Genomic DNA, 23164 nt, shown 5'->3' with positions numbered 1-23164 from the left:
TTCGGAAAGATTTAAAGTAATACTGAAGAAGTCAATATTAGAGTTCTTTATAACAGTATAATGAGTATCTTTGACATTCACGAAGAAACTCTTTTGTTTCAAAACTACTGCTAACTCTTGTGAAGTATAACGTTTGCGGTCAATGACGATAGCTAATGGTCTGACATACTGACCAAACTTAGATTCTTTCACAAACTTCTTGTTAAAGATAACATTAACATTTGAAGCATTATTGAACTCATTCTTGATGGCAGTAGCGAGAGCATTGTATGAAAAGAACTTGCAATCTTGCATGTGTTTCATTAAAATAAAAATATTAAATTATTTTGAAAAATAACTTAAAAAAATCTAATCTAATTTTTTCAAAAAAATATTTTTTTATTTCCTACTAAAGATGTATCGGAAAGTTGTCTAAGTTAGAACACTTGGAAATAAAACAACTTCTTACAGAAGCTAATATAGATGTTGCAAAGCATTACGCAACAACAAAAAAGCACTCGCTGACATCCTCAATGACTATAATGGTGCAATAAGTTTATGATAGAATTCATGAGTTCATAAAGCCGCAACGTGGCGAGGACGAAGTCCATACAAGAGCATTTCCTTTAAATGACGTTGCTATTGACTTATATCATAGACGTTCAGTACCTCATGAAGTAAGAAGAGAAATGTTTGAAAACATAACAAATGCAAACGTTGGTGAAACAAGAAGAAGAGACGACACACTGAAACAACAGAGAAGAGAGATGTTTAAAAGTGCTATAGAACAAGTTCGCAAAGCTAGCGATGTCATTCGTTCCATTGACGACAAAACCAAAGAAGGTGAGAGATGGTTAAAGAAAGATGAAGAGAATAGGAAGAGAAATGTGAAGTCAGGCAATAGACTCATTGACTTTAACATCGAAGCTTTAGATGAACCAAACAGAGAATATTTACACAAACATTTCGGTAAGGTTTTCATAAGACTCTTAGAGAAGATTAAAATAAACTCCCAACAAAGATGGATGGTATGTTATAAACTTGGTGGAAAGTATGAATGTTCTACGTTAAACCTCAATAATATTGGAACATTACTACATCAGCTCTTGAAGGAGAACTTTATATCAGAGATAGAAGCAAATGCCGCAGGTATTGTTGAAATGCACTATGACTTTCTTCTTGACAAACATAAAGAATCTTACTGAAATAAAGATGTATGATTTAACAGAATATGAAGGCTTAACGATGTCAGATGTAAAGAAAGGCAAACCAAAAAGAGACCATATAAGAGATGAAAGCACACTGACAAATGACCAGAAAGCCATTTTGGAACTCTTAAGCAAACAGGAAACCCAGCACTTATAGAAAGCTTTTGGAAAGATAATGGTGAAAGAAGTTTTATAGAAGAGAAGCGGTCAGTTCTGGAAGTATCTTTGCACATTAACCTATAAATCTTGAACGCTACCAAATCTTCAATGAACTGAACAAAAGAACTGCAACACTTATGACAGAAGATAACTGCTTCGTTTATGCTTGCATTCAGGCTGGAGTAAATGAAGAAACTATTGACCACATGAGAGAAGTCATTCGTGTTAGAGACTTTCCTCAAAGTAAAGTACAAGAAATTTCTGACGCAACAGGTATAGCATTTAATGTTACCATTGGTTATTTCAATGACTCAAGACATAATGAAATAAAGAGATATATACCAAAAGAATGTGAAACTGTTCGAACTATTGACTTACTTCTTGTTGAAGACCACTACATGCTAAATGAAAGATTACCAATGACAACATATTTCGTCAGAAATTACAAAGAAATTCTCAAAGCTTGTGGTGGAATGAACATTGAGAAACAGATGAAGATTTATACAAAGAGAAGAAGATAAATATGTAGTTCGTTATGATAGAACAACACCGTTATGGGATGTTATGAAAACATTGTGGGAGTGCAAATATTTCGAACCTATTTCTTATGGAGAACTTTTCACATATACGACTGACTTATATAAACAGAACCTTGCACCATTTAAAGATTTGACATATGCTCCAAAGTATTGTGTACAACTGAAGAAGAAAGCCGAGTCAAAAGAAGTAAATAAAAATAAGTGCAAGTTCATTCCTGAGCATGTTTTCTTTGCTGACTTTGAGTGCAGTACCGATGGCTTTCATAAAGCTTTTAACATATGTTACGACAGTGAAGATGGTTCAGTGAGTGAAAGCATTTGGGGTCAGAATTGTGCAACAGAATTTTTGGAACGACTTCCTGACAAGAGTTTAATATATTTCCATAACCTCAGTTATGATATAAACTTCATCTAAGAACATGACAGAAGTAAAAGGAACTCCCATCATTAAAGGTTCACGAACAATGCAAATAACTGCTTATATAAAGAAGGGCAATTATTATAAAAGACTCTTACAGTGTATAAAATAAGAAGCTTAAACTATTTCCTGCTATGTTTAACTTACAAACAGGACCGAAAGAAGTATTTCCATACACTACTACAGCAGTGTTTTGTTAGCAAATGACAACAGAACTGGTGTCATTTCTGAAGCATGTAAGTTTGTCAAGGATGCAGATACATTCATGAAAAACATAGATTCCATCAAAGGTTGCAGAATAGATGAAAACCATTTCGATTTAGAAAAGTATAGCACATTTTATTGCAAACAAGATGTAAGAATTTTAAGAGAAGGTTTTGTTAAGTTCCGCAATGACATATTAAAAGAATTTGATTTAAACGTTTATGACTACGTTAGTATTTGTTCAATTGCTAACAAATTATTTGAGAACAGAGTGTACTTCCCGAATGGAAATTTATATGACCTCTCAAATAAACCAAGAGAATTTATTTCGAGATGCATTCAAGGTGGAAGATGTATGTTGTCAGATAACATGAAACAAAAGAGCGAAAAAGAAACTCATTGCTGACTTCGACGCTGTTTCATTATATCCATCAGCTATAGCAAGACTTTATACTTTAGAAGGAATTCCAAAGGTTATGAAGGATGAGATGCTAAGCACAGAGTATCTCATGAGACATTTATTCGATGACGACCAAAAGGAACCCATTGGTGAAAAGTTTATGTCTGGCTTCTTTGTTCTCATTAAGATAACAGAGATTGGAATACATAGACACTTTCCTTTAATAGTTTGTGACCCTGAACTAAATCCAGAACTTAACGTTCCCAGAAGTTCAAACACTTGCTGTTTAATGTATGTTGACCATATAACATTACAAGACCTCATAAAATATCAAGGTGTCAAATGTGAAGTGTTGCAAGGATACTATTACGATGGAAACAGAGATATTAGAATAAGAGATGAAGTAAAGAAGTTGTTTGAGTTAAGGTTAAAGTATAAGAAAGAAGGAAATCCTTTGCAAGAAAATATAAAGCTCATTCTGAACAGTATTTATGACAAAACTATTCTATCTCCTATTGAGTCAAAAATAACCATAGTAGATGACAAAGATGCTATAAGATATACCATCAGAAACTACAACCATATAGTGAAGTTCGAAGGTTTGGATGGTTCAGATAAAACTATTTTCAAGCTAACGAAAAGCATTTGCAGACACTTTAACTTCTGTCCACTTGGTGTTAACATTCTGTCTATGTCGAAGAGAATAATGTGTGAAGTATTCTGTACTGCTGAGGACTTAGGAATGGACATCTTTTATAGCGATACCGACAGTATGCATCTCTACAATGAAGATATCCCTCGTTTAGCTGAAGAGTTTGAGAAACGTTATGGAAGAGTTCTCATTGGTAAAAACCTTGGTCAATTTCATAGCGACTTTGCAGAAATCACAAAAAGATAAACAAAGTTTAGCATACAAGTCAATATTTTGTGGAAAGAAGACTTACATAGACTTACTCACGAATGATTTAAATGAAGTTGCATTTCACTGCAGAATGAAAGGCGTGAAGCAAGATGTTATTGCTTTAACCGCTAATGAAATGTTTCCTGACTCTGTTCAGTGTTTCTATGATGAAGATAAAGGTTTAATGGTTCCGCAAGGAAAATTGACAAAGACTCTGAGTTCAGTGTTATGAAGTTATATAAAGCACTTTATGACGGTCAAGAGATTGGATTTGACTTATGTAAGTCTTCTAGTCCTTGCTTTGCTGAAAAGTTTAACTTCTCAATAACGACTAAAAACAAGCTTTATTCGTAAGTTGAAGTTCTGAGGTCATTTATTTTTGTCAGCAATGAGGTCATGAATGAGGTCATGAATGAGTCATGAATGAGGTCAGCAATGAGGTCATGAATGAGGTCATTTATTTTTGTCAGCAATGAGGTCATTCGTGATAAAAAATAAAGCTAGCGTAGATTTACAATACTGCGATGGTAGAGTTTAAGAGTTGTGCTTCAATGTAGAGACAGTCCTTTCCCATCTGGAGGCAAGAACACTGGACATTTATGGTCGTGAGTTGAGTACATGTCTATCCAAAACTCACGATTGAAGCCAGTTAATTTATAGTATTTAGGATTTGGTAATGGTGAATTTCTTGTATGACCAATGAACTCATTTTCAACTCCATTACTTAAGTTTGAATATAATATAGCTTGCTTTCTATCCCAAATGCCAGGTGTTACAATCTTTGAAATTCATTTTTCCTCGGAAGCATTGCATCATAATTGAAAACATTCTTGAATCATCACTTGGTTCAGAAATTTGAAATCTTATACGTAATGGATTTTCTTTCTCTTTAGCGACTTCATTGAATGGTGAGAATACAACAAACTGACAGTCATGTGTTCCATCTTCATTTTCATTAAATTCATAATGAAAGTCTATAAGTTGTGGCTGACTACCTTCTTCTTTCAGTTGTGCAAGAAAACTCACGTAAAGGCTGTAAAGTTTGTACTCAATGTTGAACTTTTTCTCGAACATCTCATTAAATGAAATCATACATTGCAACAATGTTGTATCGTCTTTAAAGTATTTGTATATGTGAATGTTTTGGGCGCTTAAAGACTGTTCGTCATTTTCTATCTCGACTTGAAGTATAAAGTCAACCTTTCTGAAAGCACGTGTTATATACATAGATGTTATGCCAATGTACTTCTCTTCATTTATGTTCACAATCCAGTCTGTTGGAAACTTAAACGTTACTCTGTTCCCCTTTATTTTGACGTCAGGGTTTCACTACTGAACGCAACAGATAAAGGTATTTGTCTATACATTTAGTTCCGATAAAAATAACACATTTACTCTTTCTTTGCTTCAGCTTCTTTAGCTTTTGCTTCAGCTCTTCTCTAGCTTTCTTCGCCAGCAAACGTGGTTCTTTTGTCTTCCAGCAGCTAATGCAGCAAGTTGTTTTTTCACTAAGTTTTCTCTTTGGTCTCTCTGGCTTGTTTTTGTTCCTTCAGTTCGGATAAAATTTGCTCACGAATTTCTTTCTTCAATGCTTCAACATCTATGACCCCTTGGGTCTTGTCCGTAGGGCTTGTCTGAGTCATTTGACTGCAGATAAAAAATAAAATTAAAACTTTAACCGATGTAAAATGAGCTTGTCAAAATCAGAGCGAGAGTCTATTATATTAAATGACGCAAGAGGAATACAACATCCTTTCTATTACGTAAGTCAGAGTAAAGATGGTAAAATATACGTAAGAAAAAGAAAGGTTCCATTAGCGAATGCAGAAAGCGACAACATTAAGGTGCATGGCAAGGGTGAAGTCCACGAAGCCCATATAAAACCTTCTATTCAAACTGAAAAGTCAATAGAACCAGAAGAAAAGAAGCCAATGTTCTTTCAATAACGAACCAAGAGCTTATTGCAAAGTTCGTGAATTTCATCGAAAAGCAAACCGAGTCAAAGAACCCTGACCCACCAGTGAAAGAAGTTGAGACAAAAGAGAATGTACAGTTCATTGAAAATGTCAAGAAACAACTTCCACCACGAATGCCAAGAAGAAGAGTGAGAATAATGAAGTAAATAGATATTTTATCTGAAGTAAATACATGCAGAACGAACAGCTAAACGAATTTACTCCAGCAGAGCATATTCATCAGATTCGCTCATATTTCGATATCATAGACAATGCAGTTCAAATTGGTGACACTAATAGAAAATATTCTGACGCAAAGATTCATCACAACCTGGAACTGCTAAAGATAACACATGGGTAACATTCAATCTCTCACCTCCTGGTGAAAATATGTTGGACCTTTACAATACATTCATTACGTATAAAATGGAAGGTCAATTTATTGTAGATAAAGAAATTGGTTCAGGTTCCAATAAAACAAACCCACCAGGATTTTGGATTGGTTTCGATGACGCTTTCTATGCAGTTGCTGGATATCAAATCCTTGCAAATGGTCGTATCGTATATTCTCAAGACAACGCAAGAGAAGAAGCATATATAACTTCAAACTCACAAACTACCGAACAAATAAAGAAAGTAGATGTTTTCTCAAAGACTCGACATGAAGATGTATGGAGTCATTCGGGAACATGCAGAACAGGACAAATTGTTAGTGGTCCAATTACAGCAGGAAAATCATTTGATTTTAAGCTTCGTTTAAGAATTCCTGTTAGAAGTTTTTACCATTAGAAGCTATTCGATTTATTCCAGCTTTTGCAGGAAACATTCAGCTTAAAGTAAAGTTCAGTAGCGACGCCTTACAATGCACATCTATATCTGTAAATGATATCATTGCTTTCAATCCAACTCTTAAAGTTGCATTTGCTTCAGATTCAAATCCACCGACAAATAAATTTGTTCCATGGAATGAACCATTCACTATGATAACGAAGGCAATAGAAGCTAGTGGAACAGTTACTATTACAACTGTAACCCAGCAACTATTTCGAACAAAGATGGATTTTAATGAATGTTTCATTCATCCAAAGTCATTCTCTTTAGACCCTAACATTTATACAGAACTTGTAGAACATTATACAAACGAGGCTTTATGTTTTCCTGTTAAAGTTATGGATTGGATTCCTATGGACGGTTCATTCTCAAAGAATACAGATAGTTCAAGTGCAACATTTACAGCAGCTTATACGCCTATTAATGTTAAAAGTATTTGGGCACTATTTAGAAAGAAAGACAACTATTATGTTAATTTTGAGAACCCTAAGTTAAATATCTCAGCTTTCCATGGGAGCTTATGGAAATATGCCTGCAGAACCTGAAAAAATCATATGGACCTGTATTTTATTGAAATGGTTGCGAACGCTTGCAATACAAACAATGATATGATAGGATTTAATGAAGATGTTATGAGGTCATTGGTGGATGTGGTAGTGTGGAACATAAATGGGATTAGCTATGACAACACACATTTCTTATGTGGTTTTCCAACTGAAGTGGACTTTTGCTTCCAGCAAGGTCAAACATCTACTGCTCCAATAACATACAAATAATTGTTTGTTAAAGGACCTATTGAACTAGCAACTGAAAAATGTACCAAAGCCACTTATTGGATTTATGAGGGATTGTTGCTTTGCCATTCAGGTGCGTGCTAATGGAATCCCAATAATAAGATTAGATGACTATAACTTAGCTGCGGACGACAGTGAGGAATAAAGGATGAACGTTTATTTTAAAGCTTATAAATGAGTTCTTCATCAAGCTCTCGTGAACCTTCACCATCTATGAAACAAACTTTACCAAACGATTATGGAGCACCTATTGAATATTTCTTACGAGCTGCACAATGGCAAAGAGCAGTCTCACCAAGGTTAGGTGTTCCACCAGCTCCTGTCAAAAATAGCATTTGGTCAAGTCCTTATATAAGATATGGTCTCCCACTAGGTTTGCTAGCTACAGCAGGAGCAAGTTATGATGTTGAAAAGAAATAAAGCAAATGTTGTAAATAATACTGAAGTAGCTGAAGTTAAACAAACTCCAACACCTTCGCCAAAACCAACGTCAAAACCAACGCCTTCACAAGCAAAACCTTCAATGACTCCTGAACCTATGGAAGTACAAACTCCTGTTCAAAAGTCAACTCCTAAACCGACTCCAACATTTAAACCAGAACCTACTCCTCAAATAAATCGTAAAACTCCTGCGTTTCCTTACTGAAAAATAACGTTATTTTTATTTAATATTAAAATTTTTATTTGATTGAAATGACGACTAAAGTCACTGAAGCAATGAAACAAAAGTTTTGGTAGAATACATTAAATCAGGAACTATTCCAGAAGGTTTTTACATTCATACTATGAAGGATGGTAGAGTTCAGTTTAGAAAGATAAAGCAACCATTAGATAAAGAAGGAATTTTGAGAAAGATTAAACTTCATGAGGACAACATTGCTGAACTTAAGAAGAAGTTAGAAGAGTTGAGAAAGGAAGAGAGTTATAAAGCAATGAATTCAACAGGGTGAAAAAAGAGGTGAAAAAAGAGGTGAGATTTCACACTTCACCTAAATTTATTTTTGTGCTATGTTTTCATATGTGTGAGGGTGGTGATATCATTAATTTTTAAGTTTATTTTTTTAAAATTATTTTTTATTTTATTTTTATATAAATGACGAAAACTATTGAGATAACAAACTACAACGGTCATGAGTTCAAGAATTTGTTCTTCGTTCCTCGTGAAAATACATTCTATCAGATACGAGGGAGAAAGGGTAAAGTTAGTTTGAGCGTTTATGAAGGAATGAAGAATGGAAAGTTTATACAAGCATACGATACAAACGGTAAGCGTGTTTCATTAGCTTTGTCAAAACTTACTAACATTTATTTTGACAGTGACTTTGACTCTGACGATTGGAGCGACAGCAGCGATACTGAAGAATATGAACTATTGTGTGAAGCACAGCAATGGGAAGAGTTGCAATACTTTTGTAAGTGAGAACGTTTATTTTACAGTAGTGAAGTCGTTTGTGAAAACGTTAGTGAGGTGAAGTGGTTGGCGGCTTTATAAATATTTAAGGTTAAGTTGGTGTTTGTGTTTGTATTGTAAAATATACGCTAACGGTTTTGTAAAGTGTCAAATTCACATATAATGGGTAAGGAGGCTCGCAGTGCCTCCGTACACATGATATGTATACTAACTAAAGTGCCGTTGGACATACACATTCTATATCTGATATTACAAACTTACAAGAAACCTTAAACAGGAAAAGTGACGTTGGACATACACATACCATTGCAAATATTACAAACTTACAAGAAACCTTAAACAGGAAAAGTGACGTTGGACATACACATACCATTGCAAATATTACAAACTTACAAGAAACCTTAAACAGGAAAAGTGACGTTGGACATACACATACATCTTCTGAAATAACAGACTTAAACGTTAGCCTTGAAAAGAAAGCAGATAAAACATATGTCAATGAAATATACCAAAGTTTGATAGGAACAAAAAATATTGAAACTATTGTTGGTGACTTTTCTGTCAATGAAGAAAATAAATATTTTAGATGGCAGTTGGTACAGTCCTTAAAAAATGGTACACGGTATAAACTCATTCCGAAAAATAACAATGAAATGTATGTAAGCTATAAAAAGAATGATGGTACACAAGTTAAAGTTCCATTAGACAACAACTGCTACTTAAACTTATATGGAGACGAACAAAAGAAATATTTAAGAGTTTATGAAATGGCAGATATGACATTGCCTGACCCAGCTCCGGCACCACATTATTATGACTATGGAGATGACGACAGAACACCACATGTAGATGAACAAAAGCTAACATTATATTTAGATTATTATAGATATAAAAGATATAATGCAATAGAAAAAACGAGAATAGTATATTATTATACAGATGACAGAAATAAATATTATAGTCAAGATTTTACCTACCCTGAAAACATAAGATTATATTATAAAAAATATTCTGACACAAACCAGAAGAAACCTGAAATAGTTGCACTATATTTTAAGTTCAAAAGAGACAATCCTATAATATCTCATATGTTTGATTTAATGAACCCAGTAGGTTCTATTTATACATCTATGGATGCAAGAGGTCCTCAAGTAATGTTTGGTGTTGGTGCATGGGAACAAATAGTCGACAGGTTTTTGTATTGTGCAAACTCTTCAAAGGAAACAGGTGGAAGTAAAACGATTTCAGGTGAAAATTTACCTGCACACAGTCATTACATAGATTTAAGTACATCTCAAGCAGGTTGGCATAAGCATAGATATTGGGATTGGTCAGGAATGACAAAAGGTAAAGGATATGATGTTAAAGACGACGTTAAGTTTGCTATAAATTGTTACTGGATGACACTCAGGGAGAAGGAAACCATACACATTTCGTTTCAGGATATACGCAAACAACGGGACAAAGTAAAGAATACATGCCACCTTACATGACAGTTTACGCATGGTATAGAATTGCTTAGTCGTCATTTTCAACTTCTTTAGCATATTCGTCAGGAGTTGTCTTATATTTGTTAGGAACTGTCTTTGAAAGTATACCACCTTGAACTTTGACAAGTTTGAAACGAGGTCTGACAATAGTAGTTTTATCTTCTGCTTGCAGTGTGTACATTTTGCCATGTTTGCCTAAAACTTCATAATATTCTCTTGTATACTTTCTTCTATTTTTACGAACACGAATGTGAGTACCTGTCGGTTCCCATTGTTGTCATAGTCAATAGTATTTTCATATGGGTCGCGTTTAGGTATTTCTATTTTTACTTTGTCACCTTTCTGAAGTTTGAAGCCCGGCATTCTTTCTTGTTTGTCTCTTTTGACTAAATTATTAAATATATAGTCTTTCTCTAAGTCAGGGTTGTTTTTCATTTCTTCGGGGGAGTGGTTTCCCAAACCTTTTTGTTTACGGTTATTGTAAATATTTAAAACTTGTCTCATCTTTGCCTGGGAGAAGTGTCTATACTTGTCGTCATATGACATTTCATTTGCTTCACCACCTTGTGGTTGGTTTAAGTCTCTTAACATTTTTATACAACCGTCAATGACACCAAGAGCAGAATGGTTTTGGTCGACAATGAAATATTGGTTTACATTTTTTGAACGCAGATAGTTTTTTACATCATCTGATTTGAAAGAACTTTCACAGTCAGATGTCAGTTTTGTTGGATGGTATTTGTCAACGAATATTGTCAAAGCTGCTAAGATATCTAAAATAGCTTTGGACTGTAATGGTATGGCTTCACAGTATCTTGTGTTTTGACCAACAAATATTAACCAGTATGGTGGTCCATCTTCTCTATACCTCGGAATGTTTTCCAAGATATCCATAAACCAAGCATTTGGTGTTGAACTAAAGATTTTTATCATGAGTGCTTTCTTTGTCGCTTTAGAAACATAGGGGTCCTTGTTCGGATTCGTCATTTTTTACCCTATAAGAAATGGGTTTATTTGGCGCATTAGCAGGAGTCGCATCTAGATTTTTACCCGCAGTGGGAACAATAGCCAGAGGTGCATTTGGAATTGGAAGGAAGATTTTGAGTACATTAGGTATACTGAAAGAGAAAGCACAACCTATTATACAAACTGTACAGAAAGGTTGGGATGTAGCACGAGATGCAACAAATCTTATTCCAAATCCTGAAACAAGAGGAAAAGTTCAAGGATGGATGGACAATGTAGGAAGACAAGCAGGAAACTATTATAACAAAGCAAATGACTACTATAACCAAGCAGGACACTATATGGACCAAGGTGAAAGATTCTTTAACAGAGGATATAACCATGCACAACAGTGGGTAAACAATAACCAACCTCAACCGCCTCAAACGTGGGGAATGTAAAGTTTTTTATTGAGATGAAATGAACAATGCAGCATTGAGACAAATGAGTTCAAGATGGATTTGTCGGCTTCCAGCATTTAAACCGATACCATATAGTCAGGCTCAGCATGTGAAACTGAATGATATTATTAAAGGAACCATCCCACCTCCACAACAACAACCAGTTGAAAACAAACCAAACTAAAATTTTTTACTGAGATGAAATGACCGAAGAAGTTGAAACGGTAGATTTGACACCACAAACAAAAAGTTCAGAACCATTGTCAAAACCTGTCAAAGAACTTACAGATGAAGAGAAAAATTCAATAATAGAAAGTGCCAGGTCTGGAAATACAAACCCTAACTATAAAGTCACTTTTCATAGAAATGGAACGGCTAGTATCTCAAAAAAGAAACAGACTCTCACAAATAAAATATTGAAGTCTGAAGGAGCTTTCGAGACAACAGATGGAAAAGTTTACTTCACTGACCAACAGTTCATTATAGAACATCTCATTGACTTAGAGTCGAAATATTCTAAACTTTACAACAAACACAAAAAGTTGAAAGGAAAACAAAAACAAATGGCATATGATATTTATGAAGATGTTGACGACACAACTGTTCCTGCAAGTGAAGTAAAGTCAGAGGAACCGAAAAGTGACGAAAAACCGATAGAAGAAGAGAAACCAAAAACTGAAGATAAACCAAAACCAAAGTTTAGTTTCCAAACTAAACCAAGTCAACTTTCATTAGCTGGTATGGGTTGGCGTCAAAGACTTATGGCAGCAGGCGGTTATGTAAAGTAAAGAAAAAAAATATTTTTTTATTTTTATAAAAATGCCCCCATATAGAATGGACAGAAAGTCTGCTAGAATAAAAGCAGAGTTACAAAGATATGGTTGGAGAGTTTCGAAGAAGTTTAAATATAGGAAGGGAAAGCCAATAAAAGTCTATGACAAATTGGCAGGTCTTACCTACGAATTAGATTTGGAAACAGCACGTGCCAATTATCCAAACAGACTAGAGAGGTTAGAAGAAGAACGTCTTATGGACATGCCTTTCGATGTTAGTGAACCTCAAGTTGAAGGACACGACGGCTTTGCCAGATTCTACTGGAAACATGACGAACAATTGCATCCTTTGAGAAGGAAAAAAGGAAAAGGTGAAGACGCACATGCTCCCATGGAAAGAACAAGATATGCATATGAAAAGTATCGTGAAGTTAGAAGTCAAATTACATCTGGTCGAACCTTTACAGTAAACTTTGACGAAGGAAAGAACAAAGAAGGCTTCATGGGAGTACTTGCTGCCATACAAGACGGAAATAAGAAAGGACACAATCTCAGATTGACCATAACAGATTTGGATGGTCACATTTACTATGCACATGGCAATGAACAAACAGCCGCAAAACTTCTTGACGCTTTCAAGACTACAAAGAGAGAACAAATGGTTGACTCCGACTCAGACATTTTGAATGCAATTGAAGGAATTGCAAGTGTCAAGTTCGAATGGTACCAACCTAACCCTCAAGCAGTCAGACAACATGCTGGATACTTCCCGTTCATAAATAAGTCTGACATTGACTTGACAAGGTATGGAATTTACAATTCAATTGAAACAATTGTCAACGAACCTTGCATTCTTACATGTCTCAGGAACTCTGGTCTTGTTACAGATGAGAAGATGAAGTATCTTGAGTCATGTGTGAAGACAAGGTACATTCTCAGAGGTCAATTGGCAAAAATTGCACCGTTGGCAAATGTCAATATCCGAGTCAACATACCTACAGCTAAAGGTTCTTCACATGACGACTATGTTGTTGACAAAGACTTACCATGGTTGAAGATTGTAATTGTCCACAACCACTTCATGTTGAACGAAAGTCTTACAAACCCATTCTTTGGTAAAAGTAAGTGCAACATTGTCAGAGCTGTAAACATTCTTTTCGAGAAAGGTTTGTTGGAACCAATTCCAGATGACAAGCTGACAGAAACTTTTGTACCAAAAGACGAAACAAACTTTTCATTGTTAGCAAGACCAAAAGTTGTTCCAGACAAAGTTCTAGTACAAAAGAAGTACACAGTTCCACAAGGAGTTGGTTTGTTCGGATACCAACCTGAACCAGAAGAACTTCCAATGAGGTTGCAAGAACTTCAAGATGCTATAAACAAACTTCCATTGAGACATCCAATTGACGTCAAATTGTATTGGAGAGCATCTGAGTTAGGTCAGAAGGTTTTATATGAAACAGGTTGCTTCGACGATGTTTATGAGATAACAGGAGAAGTTTCTCAGAAGATAAGAGACTCACTTGAATTTCCACAAACTGGACCAATTGGTTGCGACAAGTTCGACTCAGATGAAAAGATATACTATGTCGACCTTAACGCTGCATACATGAGGTTTGTCCAATATATTCCGACTGGAATTCCAAACGAAGATGGTGAGTTCCCGGGAAGGAACTATACAGTTGGAAAAGTCATACAACAACTGTATGATATTAGGAAAGCTTCAAACCCCAAACTTGCAATGACACTCAAATTGCTTATGAATTCGACATGGGGATATTCCATTAAGAAACCTCAAGAGATGAAGAGTAAACATTATGAGAAGGTCGACAACTTTGTTGAAAGGTTTTCTCCTTTTGTTTTGAAGTACGAATTCACTCAAGGTCAAAGTGGCTTAGTAACCACATTAAAACCTATTGTCGAACATTGGTCTTACCCTCAGTTCGCAAAGGCAGTCCTTGACAACTACAACAAATTCTTCTCCGAAGTCAAATCCAAAGTCAAGGTTTACTATGAGAACATTGACGCACTCATGACGAACGAAGAAGGATACAACAAACTCATTGAAATGGGAATGGTCAGTGAAAAGATGGGTCAATTCAAATTGGACAAAATTTTCACCGAAGTTCATGTCATCTCCAAGCGTAAGTACTGGGGTGTTAAAGAAGATGGTGAAATAGTTAAACATTGCATGAAGTAAAAACGTTTTTCAAAAAAAAGTGACATTTTTTTAATGGCGTACATCCCTGAGCGCTTCGTCCAGTTCAACCAAATGTTGGTCTCGGACCCAGGCAAGAGATATTCCAGGCTCGAACTCAACCGTCTCTTCAAAGAATGGATTGAAGACTACAGAGGAGACGAGTGGTTGACAATTGAATTTGCTCGGGCTTGGAATTGCTACAGAAGGGTCTTAGACGTGGACCCAAGACTCACGTACAGAGGTTGGGATGTGGTCTTCACATTCCAAAATTGGTACGAATACCAAAAATAAAAACTTAAATTTACTTGGGGTTTTCCCCTAAAATAATTTTTTACTCTTAGAACCACTCGAGGTTCTCCTTACGGTTGTTGAGCTTGTCACCGTCAATGTGTCTGACCTTCGTCTTCTTGTCTGGATTTGGAACCCATTGAATTGCGACAAGCTTGCCCATGGAGATTGAACCGCGATTCCGAAGGTTAAGGTTCAAGTGTCCCAAGTTGTTGAGGACTGGGGTAAGAACCTTGCCTGTCTCCTTGTTGCGGATTTGGTATGGGTAGGGTTGGGAAATTTCGTAAGCGTCATCGGCAACAAGGGTTGCCCAAACTTCCTCTTCTTCGTGTTTCTCTTCTTCCTCTTCTTCCTCGACAATTCCTTCTTCAATTTGGTACTCACGAAGTACGGTGTTGCATGTTCTGTCCTTTCCGAGTACCTTCCAGATGGCGTCTATCTCTTCGAAGAAACGGTAGATGAGTCTGGCAAGGTCTCGGTTCTCTCTCTCGTAATTGCGCAAGGTTTCCGCGAAATCGTTCAGGCATTTCTCATTGGAAGCTTGGTTCATGAGGACATCGGCTTTGAGATTGGTCATCTCTGTCATAAGACTACTTTGGAGAGTCTTAATGGTGTTTGTCAGATGAGCTTTCAATTGGGCAATTTGAATTTGAATTGGGCGCTTGTCTGGCAACCTTGAAAGGACACCTGCCATTGTGCTCGGCTTCGGTGCTTGTTCGGACATCGAAAAAATGAAGTGGTTTGAGAATGACGGTTTTACTTCAAAAAGCTGGTTATGACAGTTAAGTCATACAACAAGTTTAAAATAATATCTTGTTCTTCTTCTGAACGTTTGTTGTCTCTTCCGATAAAAGTTTCGAACATGAGAACCAAAAAACGTTTTTTGAGGAACCGAAAGAGTTCAGGCAAATTTTCATATTCTGGATATGTTGGGAGCAGTTCAAAACATCTGAGCTGACTTTCGGACAAAATTGGGACAATGTCAGAAAATTCATCTTTGGTCGGACTGCTTGGAGGTAAGTCCCTTACATGTAAGTAGCTCTGGTAAAGTCTTCTCATTTCTGCTAACTTTTGGAGTATAGCTTCGTAGTTTAGAAGTTTCAATTTTAATTGTCTTATTCCACTCTTTACTTCTAAACGGTAAGTATCCATGAGGTCAAGAGTAGCTTTGGTTGCCTTAAGAGGAGCTATCTCTTCTTTGACTTGTGCAATTTTGGTTGCAATTGTTGTCTGAGCTCCTTCAAGTTCGCCGTCTATGTCGTTCTCAACACCTTCAACCATAGCTTGAAACTCTTCATCGGTCCATTGAGATTGGTGTGGGACGAATTTAACTTGCTTCATTCAAAAAATGAAAAAAAATGTTTTTACTCTAAACGTGCCATATAGATGGCTATAAGTGCTTTGTTATATGACTTCTTCTTCACACGAGTCTCTGGTAACTTGAGAGTTCTTGTTGGAGTTGGGTCTGGAATTTCAATTCTCTCTCGAGCGCGCATTCCCCACTGTCTTTCTTGCCACCATAAACTGTGTATTGACCGAACTTGCATTTACAGGAAGACCGGTCAATACAAGGTTCACAGTTGAAATAGTTGTACTCATACCTGGTGAGTACGAGTGTGAGTAAAAACATAAAAAAAGTGAGTTAAAATGAGATGTTTACTGAACTGGCTGAATGTCGCCTTCACAGGTTATGTAGAACGGCTGACCAGAGAAGTGAAGGAGACCCTTGAGAATTTGGTTCATTCTTGGGAAAGGGTTCTCTCTGTTTGGAAGTAGTATCCAAGGACGCTTGGCAAAGAACTTTATAATGGCTTCCTTCTTTGCTTGCTTTATGTCGTCGAAAGGAGTGCCTTCTGGTACCTCAATTGGAATTCCAGTCGAAATCTCGAGATTCAAGGCAGCCCTTCCCGTTATCCAACCGTTAACAAGCTTGCCTTTTACATTCTGCCTGAGGAAGTCTTTAACAAGCTCGTTAATTTCAATTAGGTAAATTGCCTCGTCGGTAGGTTCGACCTCGACCATTGCTACTGTCAGTAAAAGTACTGCTACTGTCAGTAAAAGTACTGCTACTGTCAGAAAAAGTACTGCTACTGTCAGTAAAAGTACTGCTACTGTCAGTAAAAGTACTGCTACTGTCAGTAAAAGTACTGCTACTGTCAGTAAAAGTACTGCTAGTAGCAGAGATTTTTATCGTTGTGGTCCGACAGGACACAAACGAATGTCCGACGTCCCACCAACCGAGTCCATTCCCAAACCAGAGGAACCTAAAGAACCACAACAGTCTCCTCAGCAACCTCAGTTCCAGCAAGTACCTCCGAATTACTACCAATTTCCACCTCAAGGTTACTACCCACCACAAGGCTTCCCGAACTACCCTCCTCAGCCTATGCCTTACTTCCCCAACCCTTGGTTGTTCCAGCAAGCTCCACCCCAGCAATTCCAATTCCAATCTCAATCCAAGAGAGACCAAGACTTCGAAGAAGGTCTGAACCGCTTACGCAAAGAGTATGCTACAGCTCCAATGGAAGACGACAGGCTTTCAGTCTCTTCCCTCAAATCGACCGATTCGACTCGTACCACAGATTCGGTTCGTGACCGTGAAGACTACCTCAAGCAGTCTGAGAGACTCTTCATCCTACAACCATTTACAGTTGGAGCTTTCAAGAACATGCGCAATTACGAAGGGCAGACACCAGCTGGAGACCGCAAAACAGACGTACTCGCAAGAGCCGTCCAGCTCGTCAAAACAAAGACGGAGATGGTCGACTTCATACTTGCAGCTTGCCCTTACAAGTAAAAAAATAAACAATTACGAATTAAACTTTTTACTCTTTCTTTTCTGAGTTGTTTAGAGCTGGTTTCTCTTGTAGAAACCTTTCGTACTCTTCCATGGTCATGTAATTGCGAATTTGGTACGCAATTCCAGGTTCGTTGTTTTTGAACCTGATGTATGTAACGCTTCCATCCTCCTCAGGGAAGTAAACTGCTAACATCTGACCAAGTTTTCTCGGTGACTCGGAGCTCATAAAAATGTCACTTTTTAAACATTAAGTTTTTAGTCTTAATTTACCCTTTGTTTGTCAAGGTAGTATTGGAGCGCAATTTCTCCAAATTCTCTGTGTCGGAGTTCTTCAGCATTTTCCAAGGTGTACCTGGAGAACTCAAAGAAGTTGTCAAGAACATACTGCCATGCTGCTCTTCTGAGTTCGTCGGTATTTTGGAAGTGTTGCACCTTCGAGTCTTCGGACATGAAAAAATGACACTTTTTCTATTAAACCGTTTTGGCATTTCTCATGAGTGAGTATAGTTCTGCCGAACCATTGGAAGAGAAGAAGTACTCTTGCTGGCAAAAGACAAAAATAGTTGCCTTAGTTGTCATTGCAATTGTACTCGTAATTGAATTCATTGTACTTCTCATCACGTATATAAAACTCAGCAATGGTATTTGCTTTAAGAAGCTACCATCTTACTAAGACTAAACACTTAGATTTTTCAAGATTGACTTTTTACAATTTGAACTTTGTTTGCGTAGATATGAATTCTGAAAGAAGTATGAGGGTCTTGTATGACTTTGTACTTCTCCCATAGTTCATGTCTGTCAAACTTACCTGCCATGGACTCTTTCATAAGTTCCATGAAATCGTCTTCGGACAATCCGGGGAAAAGTATTATGTCAGTAAGTATTCTTTTAACATCCTTACTTAAACTCTTTGCTGTCTGTACACAAATGACAACTGAGATGTTAAAGTGTCTGAGCTTCTTAAGAATTCGACACATATCTTGTTCTCTATTCTTAAGCAAAGGATGAGAGGCGAAATCATCTAAGATAAGAAGACATCTATGAGGGTAAGTCTTCCAATCGTAAGATTGCAATTTCTTCGAAATGTATTCTATCTCTTTCTGTTTGTTTCTGAAGTGGTGTTTGTCTAATATTCTCTGCATTTCCTCATTAGGTTCTTTAAACTTAGAATTTATATACTCATTTATAGCATTATACTTCAAAACTCTTCTTTGGTACTTCTTTATCCAATCTAACAACTCAGTATCCTTTATACATACTAACTTAGACTTCTTTATAATATCTTTGAACAAATTGACGGTTTGGTCAAATTGACCAGAAGTACTACAAATGACTACTAACTCATAGAATGGGTTCTTCTCATCTAGTTCTTGTTGTTGTGCAGCCATTTTAAGATAAGTGAAAGTCTTACCAGACCCAGGTGGTGCAATTAGACCTGTTATACCATTCTGAGCAAATAAGAACTTGTCATGTATAGGCTTTATCTGAGCATTTTCTAACTTCCTCTTGTTCTTGTTTAAAACATTCTCAAATTTCTTGTCAATGTCAGCAAACTTTTTTTCTAACATATTTTTAGAAAAATTAAAATTTTTATCTTTTAGAAAATGTCTAGCGATTTCGCTATCTATATTCGAGACAAGCTTTTTGACAGCAAAACATCTGTCGACCATAAAATCTTACATAGTGTAAACAAGAAAGGTGAATTTGTTCTAAAGTTCTGTTTCTGGGAATATGACAAGAACCATAAAACATTACAAAGAGCAGTCTTAAAATTTGTCAATGACAGACTTGTTGACAGAGATGACGCCGATTGGAAAGATGAAGTCCAACAAAAGTTCTTAGAATGCAAAGAAGACACATGCGGTGTTCTTGAAGATGAAATAGAAAACAGAATAGATGAGCTATTAAAGGACAAAGAACTTTTACATAGATATGGTTCTGAGAAATTTGACATATCTCCACCAGAGAAGAAGAAGAAAGAAAAGAAAGAGAAAAAAGTAGAAGAGAAGAAAGAACCTGAACCAGTTCCAGAGAAAAAGAAATTTGACATGTAAAAATAAAATTTTATTTTTAGAACATTTCTGGGTCGATGTCAATGTTCTCTTCCTCTTTAGGAGTAAACACTGGCTTAGACTCTAATAGCTTTTTACCCAATTTACCTTGAACTTCTACAACTTTAGACTCATAATATTCATAGTCGTCTGTCTTCTTTGGTTCATAAGGTATAACAAGTTTGTATGCTTTGCCTTCTTTAAGGTTTGAGAACCTTCTGTCAAAACTTTCTTTGACTGTTAACAAACCTTCTATGTCTAAGTCTTCAAATTTCGCACCATTTTAGTCACAATAGCAAACTTAACTGGTTCGATGTTCCAAACTTTGCTGAATGAAGACTTTTCAAAATGGTAGAAGTAAACATTCAAATATGTGAATGGGTCTAGTTCTTCTTTAAGTCCTGACATGTACTTGTTTACTGAAATATATTTCGTCATCTTTTCTATCGGATAAAAAAATATTTTTTTTAAAATTTACTCAGAAAAAATTTTCTTTGTATATACACCATTCTGAACATCTAAAAGACTTTTGACATTTGCCAAGAATGTACGTTTAGAAGCTGCCATATAACCATATTCTTGACAATATTGTTTATATTCATCATATAAAGACCTTTCATCTAATGACACAAAGTCAGTTTCATCTACGAACAGTTCATATACACTCTTGTTTGCTTCTAACAATGTTTGTCTCTCTTCGGTATGTGGAATTTGTCTTGGATTGAACTTTGAAATATCTAATGTCATAAAGTATGAAAACAAATGGTTGTAAAACTCAGGTGTCAAATATTCTGACAAAGCGTCAAAATATTCTGTATCTTGCATATGAGAATCTGACTTTCTGACAACTACATATCTTCTGTCAGAACTTTCTAACTTCATCGGAACAGCATTGTTTGAAACCATAATGAAGTTTGCAACATTCTCACAAACTCTTGAGTCTTTATACTTTCTTTCAACAACTCCAACTTTATCTGTTATAAGACTCTTCAAAGCATCTGAGTTCAAAACTTTTGTTGTATCTATACTTTGAAATTCATTGCAAACTATAAGTTTCATATTCTCTATTGAAGAGTTAAATTTACCGCAGATGTTTTCTAAGTTTGTCATATTAGGGTTCGAATAACCTTCTAACAGTTTGCATAAGATATCTGTAAAGAATGTGTTCTTACCTGTTCCTTGTTTTCCAATTATAATGAGAGCAGTTTCATTTTTAGCACTTGGATGTTGTAAGATGTTTGCAAACCAACATAAGATATACTCATAGACTCTTTCGTTTCCATTGCATATAATTTCTTTGACATGGTCTAACTAAGCTTCTTTAATACTGTGTTTCCATTCTACTTGTTCGTATTTATATCCAGTGAAGATAGAATAGAAGTTTGGAGAAGGTGTATAGAACTTTATACCTCGAACTGAAAAATCTTCTAACTTTGACAATAAGATATCCCAAGCATCTAACATCTTCATTCCAACTTGTACAACTTTTATTTTCTTAAGTTTCTGTCTACATTCTTGTTCAGACACTATTGTTGCTCTTGGTTTGTTAAAGACAACATCCCATTCTTTCATGACATAACATTCTGGGGCAGAGTCAACATAAATGACTAAACGTTTCAAATTCTCGACTGCTTTGTTATAGTCTCTAAATGGACACATATTTTCTGAATGCTTGGAAGTCATAAAAATCTGAAACATCTATTCTGTACATTTTTATAAAAATAAAAAAAATATTATTTTTTTATTCTTGACTTTGTTGTTCCATTTGTTGCATTTGTTGTTCTTGAGCTATTTGTTGTTGAAGTTGTTCTTGTAATACAATACTTTCACCAGTTGCATCTTCCAATTCGAAACTTTCTGCCGTCATTGACAAATACATAGGACATAAAAGTTTTACAGGAACAAAGTTTGCGTCAACTAATGTCAACGTTATACTTGCCAAAGTGTTTGAGTTCACTAAGGTTGAAAATTCTGCATTCGAATGAACAATAGCAAACCAGCAGAGAAAAGTATTGTTTATACGCATAAGTATCTTTTGGTCATAATAGTTTCTGTCGACATTCGAATAACACTTTGAACCTAAGTTTGAAACAATATATAAGATTGGTGTGCTTAATGTCAATGGAATAGACATTCCTTGTATGACACCTTTTTCCTGTTATAGGAAACTGTTGGTAGTAAAAACCAGATATAAGTTTTGTATTATAGCTCATATCATTAATAGTAAACTCAGTCGGACATCCAAACATAATGAAACCTGCTTTAGTTGCAGCACATGTTACACCGTACTTAAAGTATTAAATAAGTCAACAAAAACCTGTTGGTGGTATATCTGAGTAAGTATCTTCAAAGGAGTATTTTTTACCATTCACAACAATAAAGTCTTCTGGTGTCAAAAGAGCAAAAACAGGCTTTAGTCGTCATTGTGTTTAAGGTTAGTTTACAATATCGTCCTTGAGGACTTTGTAAGTTTGTTGTTATAGAATTATATGACTCGGGGTTTTAGTCGTAATAGTATAAACCATTATGTCTTCTGCCATTTACTTAGCAAATAAATTTTAATGAAATGTTGTGGTCGTCAAATATTTTATAACGTCTGGAAACTATATTTAAGTTAACGTTTCACCTCCTTTCATAACGTATATCTTGTCAATGACATTATATGAAACACCACAGCAACCAATGTCGGATTCTATTTTTTGATGTTTATATCGTCTGCCTCTGTCAAAAGTTTCAATAGTTCTTTCAAAACTTCATGAGGTGCAATGACATATGAGTTCACTTTTACAGGGTTGTGTTCGACCAAGTTTAACATTATACTTAAAGCTTGACAAATCTTCTCCTGAGTTTGAAGTTTGTCTTTCAGTTGTTGGTAGTCGTTTCGAATATCTGCAACAGAACTTAAGTCTCTGTTAACTTCAGGATATGTTGGTTCTTTTACAGGAACAATTGTTTATACCATCTTCGTCTTCGTATGGTTTCCCCACTTCAACATCTCTGTCTTTGACATTGACAACAACACTTTGACTGTTTGTTTGAGTTGGTGAATTTAACTTCACATCTGCCACCGCCATTAAACCTTTTGAAACACTTACGCTTCTATTTTTCGGAAATGACATTTTACTTAGAATAAAAAGATGGACGTATTCGGATATCTTATTGAATTGAAGCAGAACAAAGTTTATACTCACAAACAATACAAATACATTGACAGAATAGTTCTTTACACAAACAATGGAAAATGTTATAGAATAGCAGTCTTTGCTGAACCTAAATATTTTCATAAAGCAAAGAAAGTTGGTATAACTGAAATGGTGAAAGTTCTTGAAGCAGACAAAAATATAACTTCAAAACTTA

General features: G+C 35.7%; 13 protein-coding genes and 5 pseudogenes across 18 annotated transcripts, besides 3 other annotated features; 12 read left to right on the top strand and 6 right to left on the bottom strand.

Moving 5' to 3' along the window:
- Positions 1-9012: a mobile genetic element.
- On the top strand, positions 2094-3098 carry TVAGG3_0443170 (annotated as a pseudogene). The gene has a single exon. A coding segment is annotated over exon 1 (1005 nt).
- On the top strand, positions 3599-4175 carry TVAGG3_0443160 (annotated as a pseudogene). Its single transcript has one exon. A coding segment is annotated over exon 1 (577 nt).
- Positions 4323-5175, bottom strand: TVAGG3_0443150 (annotated as a pseudogene). Its single transcript has one exon. A coding segment is annotated over exon 1 (853 nt).
- TVAGG3_0443140 (uncharacterized protein) lies at positions 7792-8034 on the top strand (the record flags this gene model as incomplete). The annotated part of the gene is made up of 1 exon (XM_051234292.1): positions 7792-8034. One exon carries the CDS (start codon positions 7792-7794, stop codon positions 8032-8034), a length of 243 nt encoding a protein of 80 aa, XP_051104022.1.
- On the top strand, positions 8482-8808 carry TVAGG3_0443130 (uncharacterized protein; the record flags this gene model as incomplete). The annotated part of the gene is made up of 1 exon (XM_051234291.1): positions 8482-8808. One exon carries the CDS (start codon positions 8482-8484, stop codon positions 8806-8808), a length of 327 nt encoding a protein of 108 aa, XP_051104021.1.
- Positions 9013-10216: 1204 nt separating the features above from the next.
- Positions 10217-23164: part of a mobile genetic element that runs on past the window's edge.
- Positions 11294-11606, top strand: TVAGG3_0443110 (uncharacterized protein; the record flags this gene model as incomplete). Its single annotated transcript, XM_051234290.1, has 1 exon — positions 11294-11606. A coding segment is annotated over one exon (313 nt), but the record flags the coding sequence as incomplete, so codon positions are not given.
- Positions 11715-11879, top strand: TVAGG3_0443100 (uncharacterized protein; the record flags this gene model as incomplete). The annotated part of the gene is made up of 1 exon (XM_051234289.1): positions 11715-11879. The coding sequence occupies one exon, from the start codon at positions 11715-11717 to the stop codon at positions 11877-11879; it is 165 nt and encodes a 54-aa protein (XP_051104019.1).
- On the top strand, positions 11899-12464 carry TVAGG3_0443090 (phage tail repeat-like family; the record flags this gene model as incomplete). Its single annotated transcript, XM_051234288.1, has 1 exon — positions 11899-12464. A coding segment is annotated over one exon (566 nt), but the record flags the coding sequence as incomplete, so codon positions are not given.
- Positions 12530-13129, top strand: TVAGG3_0443080 (uncharacterized protein; the record flags this gene model as incomplete). The annotated part of the gene is made up of 1 exon (XM_051234287.1): positions 12530-13129. A coding segment is annotated over one exon (600 nt), but the record flags the coding sequence as incomplete, so codon positions are not given.
- TVAGG3_0443070 (DNA/RNA polymerases family) lies at positions 13817-14668 on the top strand (the record flags this gene model as incomplete). Its single annotated transcript, XM_051234286.1, has 1 exon — positions 13817-14668. The coding sequence occupies one exon, from the start codon at positions 13817-13819 to the stop codon at positions 14666-14668; it is 852 nt and encodes a 283-aa protein (XP_051104016.1).
- Positions 14702-14959, top strand: TVAGG3_0443060 (uncharacterized protein; the record flags this gene model as incomplete). The annotated part of the gene is made up of 1 exon (XM_051234285.1): positions 14702-14959. One exon carries the CDS (start codon positions 14702-14704, stop codon positions 14957-14959), a length of 258 nt encoding a protein of 85 aa, XP_051104015.1.
- On the bottom strand, positions 15713-16297 carry TVAGG3_0443050 (uncharacterized protein; the record flags this gene model as incomplete). The annotated part of the gene is made up of 1 exon (XM_051234284.1): positions 15713-16297. One exon carries the CDS (start codon positions 16295-16297, stop codon positions 15713-15715), a length of 585 nt encoding a protein of 194 aa, XP_051104014.1.
- TVAGG3_0443040 (uncharacterized protein) lies at positions 17175-17753 on the top strand (the record flags this gene model as incomplete). The annotated part of the gene is made up of 1 exon (XM_001284754.2): positions 17175-17753. One exon carries the CDS (start codon positions 17175-17177, stop codon positions 17751-17753), a length of 579 nt encoding a protein of 192 aa, XP_001284755.2.
- Positions 17782-17982, bottom strand: TVAGG3_0443030 (uncharacterized protein; the record flags this gene model as incomplete). The annotated part of the gene is made up of 1 exon (XM_001288495.2): positions 17782-17982. The coding sequence occupies one exon, from the start codon at positions 17980-17982 to the stop codon at positions 17782-17784; it is 201 nt and encodes a 66-aa protein (XP_001288496.2).
- Positions 18314-18548: a mobile genetic element.
- TVAGG3_0443010 (uncharacterized protein) lies at positions 19361-19810 on the top strand (the record flags this gene model as incomplete). Its single annotated transcript, XM_001292430.2, has 1 exon — positions 19361-19810. The coding sequence occupies one exon, from the start codon at positions 19361-19363 to the stop codon at positions 19808-19810; it is 450 nt and encodes a 149-aa protein (XP_001292431.2).
- On the bottom strand, positions 19827-20245 carry TVAGG3_0443000 (annotated as a pseudogene). Its single transcript has one exon. A coding segment is annotated over exon 1 (419 nt).
- On the bottom strand, positions 20282-20866 carry TVAGG3_0442990 (uncharacterized protein; the record flags this gene model as incomplete). Its single annotated transcript, XM_001295815.2, has 1 exon — positions 20282-20866. One exon carries the CDS (start codon positions 20864-20866, stop codon positions 20282-20284), a length of 585 nt encoding a protein of 194 aa, XP_001295816.2.
- TVAGG3_0442980 lies at positions 21119-21518 on the bottom strand (annotated as a pseudogene). The gene has a single exon. A coding segment is annotated over exon 1 (400 nt).

This window comes from Trichomonas vaginalis, chromosome V, assembly GCF_026262505.1.
Source record: "Trichomonas vaginalis G3 chromosome V, whole genome shotgun sequence".
Classification (NCBI taxonomy): Eukaryota; Parabasalia; order Trichomonadida; family Trichomonadidae; genus Trichomonas; species Trichomonas vaginalis.
Note: the sequence above shows the minus strand (reverse complement) of the source record. Positions and strands in the feature narration are given on the sequence as shown.